This window comes from Octopus bimaculoides, chromosome 11, assembly GCF_001194135.2.
Source record: "Octopus bimaculoides isolate UCB-OBI-ISO-001 chromosome 11, ASM119413v2, whole genome shotgun sequence".
NCBI classification, from domain to species: Eukaryota; Metazoa; Mollusca; class Cephalopoda; order Octopoda; family Octopodidae; genus Octopus; species Octopus bimaculoides.
The window spans coordinates 7,574,599-7,576,378 of record NC_068991.1 but is presented as its reverse complement, the minus strand read 5'-3'; the positions used below and the strand labels follow the sequence as shown (position 1 = coordinate 7,576,378).

Here is a 1,780-nt window from a genome sequence, read left to right as displayed (position 1 = left end):
CGTCTATAATTTTTATTTAATAGTAAAATTAACAGCAAAATATATACACTATTTCAGAAACAGGTGGTATTCTCATTTCCCCAAGACCATCCAATTCCAAAGCTGAAATATTTCCAGCTATGCCAATGAGACCATTCTATGGTGTTGAACCATGTTTGATAGATAAAGAGGTATGTTGCAACACTTCTCAGCAATAATATAACCATCACTAACTTTGAAATTTGTTTTTTATCAAATATCTGGTATTAATAAAAAAGTATAATTTTATTGACCCTTATTGGGTCATTGGGTCATCACTGAAAACATTGTCTTTATCTAAGGCATCAAGAGTAAATTGTATAGAAAAAAGAGTTATGTCATAACATATTTTAGCAATGATATAATGTTCTCTCACTCATAAGGAAAGGCCTCCCATGATAATGATAAAGCAAACCAAAAAAATTATTAACCCTGAGTGGTTCTCTCCCTTTAAAGAGAAACTTCACTTTCCCTTTTATTTCTTATTAAACTCTCTTATTCTGAAAAGAACTGTAGGTGGCAACACCAATAGCCACCAATCAAATTTCTTGTGTATAATTAGCACTAATTTCAAAATTTGATTTTCCTCAAATGCCCAGCATCAGTAAAAATCTACTGACTGTTTTTGGGTCATTGGGTTATCACTGAAGATGTCATCTTTACACAGGGCATCAAGTATAACTTGTATTAAGTAATGAGGCTATCCATCTTCCATTTATTAATCACAATTAGAAATCACAAAACAAAGCATGACAAGGGAAAAACAACTCAACTAAGAAATGAATCCATGTTAAAGACCCAAAAGAATATATGAAGTCTTGTTATACTTCATTCGCCATGTTGCTAATTCTTCCAAATCTTCTGACCTTACATTATATATCATTTAATAACACTGGTTTCTTACTTTAGCAAAAGTTCAATTTATTGTAGCGAGAGTGTACGGTTGGCTGAATTACATCCAATGTATAAATACTGCCAGCCCCATGGTTTCCTCGTTTGCAAGGGGCAAATGAAAGACATAGCATATGTGTGTGCACTCATGATTCTTCAATCTCTCTATGGCTACATTTCCCATTGAATGGCCATGTAACCGAAGCCATGATTTTCATCAATCATGATGGATGAATATAATTTACTGGTATAAACAACATAGTAAAGGCAACGAGCTAGCAAAATCATTAGTATCCTGAACGAACTGCTTTTCAGCATTTCATCCATCATGAGGGGCTCTACCAGGAGCTTGCAGTCTGCTGGCATAACTCTCAGGGTCAGTGAGACCCACAAACCACCTCACTGCAGCAAGAACTGAACCTTCTGGTCTTAAGGATGTTTTAAGAATAATAAAATGGAAAACAGTATTCTATACTGGTTTCTCTTCTTAAAAGTATTGAAAGGTTTTTTTAAAAAATTTTGCTTTAAATTTCAGAATAATGAAATAAAAGGGGACAATAAAGAAGGGCTGCTGTGTATTAAACAACCATGGCCAGGCATGTGCAGAACAATATATGGAGGGAAAACTCATTTCATAGATACATATTTTAAGTCTGACTTAGGTAATTTAACTTTTGTAATATTTATAAATATTCATTAAAATCCAATGAAAATATGGCTATATAGTAGAAATTTGCCTCCTAACCACACGGTTCAGGTTTGTCTCTGTGTATGGCACCTTAGGCAAGTGTTTTTTACTATAGTCTTAGGCCAACCAAAAGCCCTGTAAGTGGATTTGGTAAACGGAAACTGAAAGAAACCAGCCATATAT

General features: G+C 34.0%; 1 protein-coding gene across 1 annotated transcript in view; it reads left to right on the top strand.

The window, feature by feature from the left end:
• LOC106874874 (acetyl-coenzyme A synthetase 2-like, mitochondrial) overlaps positions 1-1,780 on the top strand; it is an 18,841-nt gene that overhangs the window by 12,030 nt on the left and 5,031 nt on the right. The window contains exons 9-10 of the mRNA XM_014922772.2: positions 58-170; positions 1,445-1,571. Coding sequence (XP_014778258.1) covers positions 58-170; positions 1,445-1,571 — 240 coding nt within the window. The remainder of the gene's footprint in view (positions 1-57; positions 171-1,444; positions 1,572-1,780) is intronic.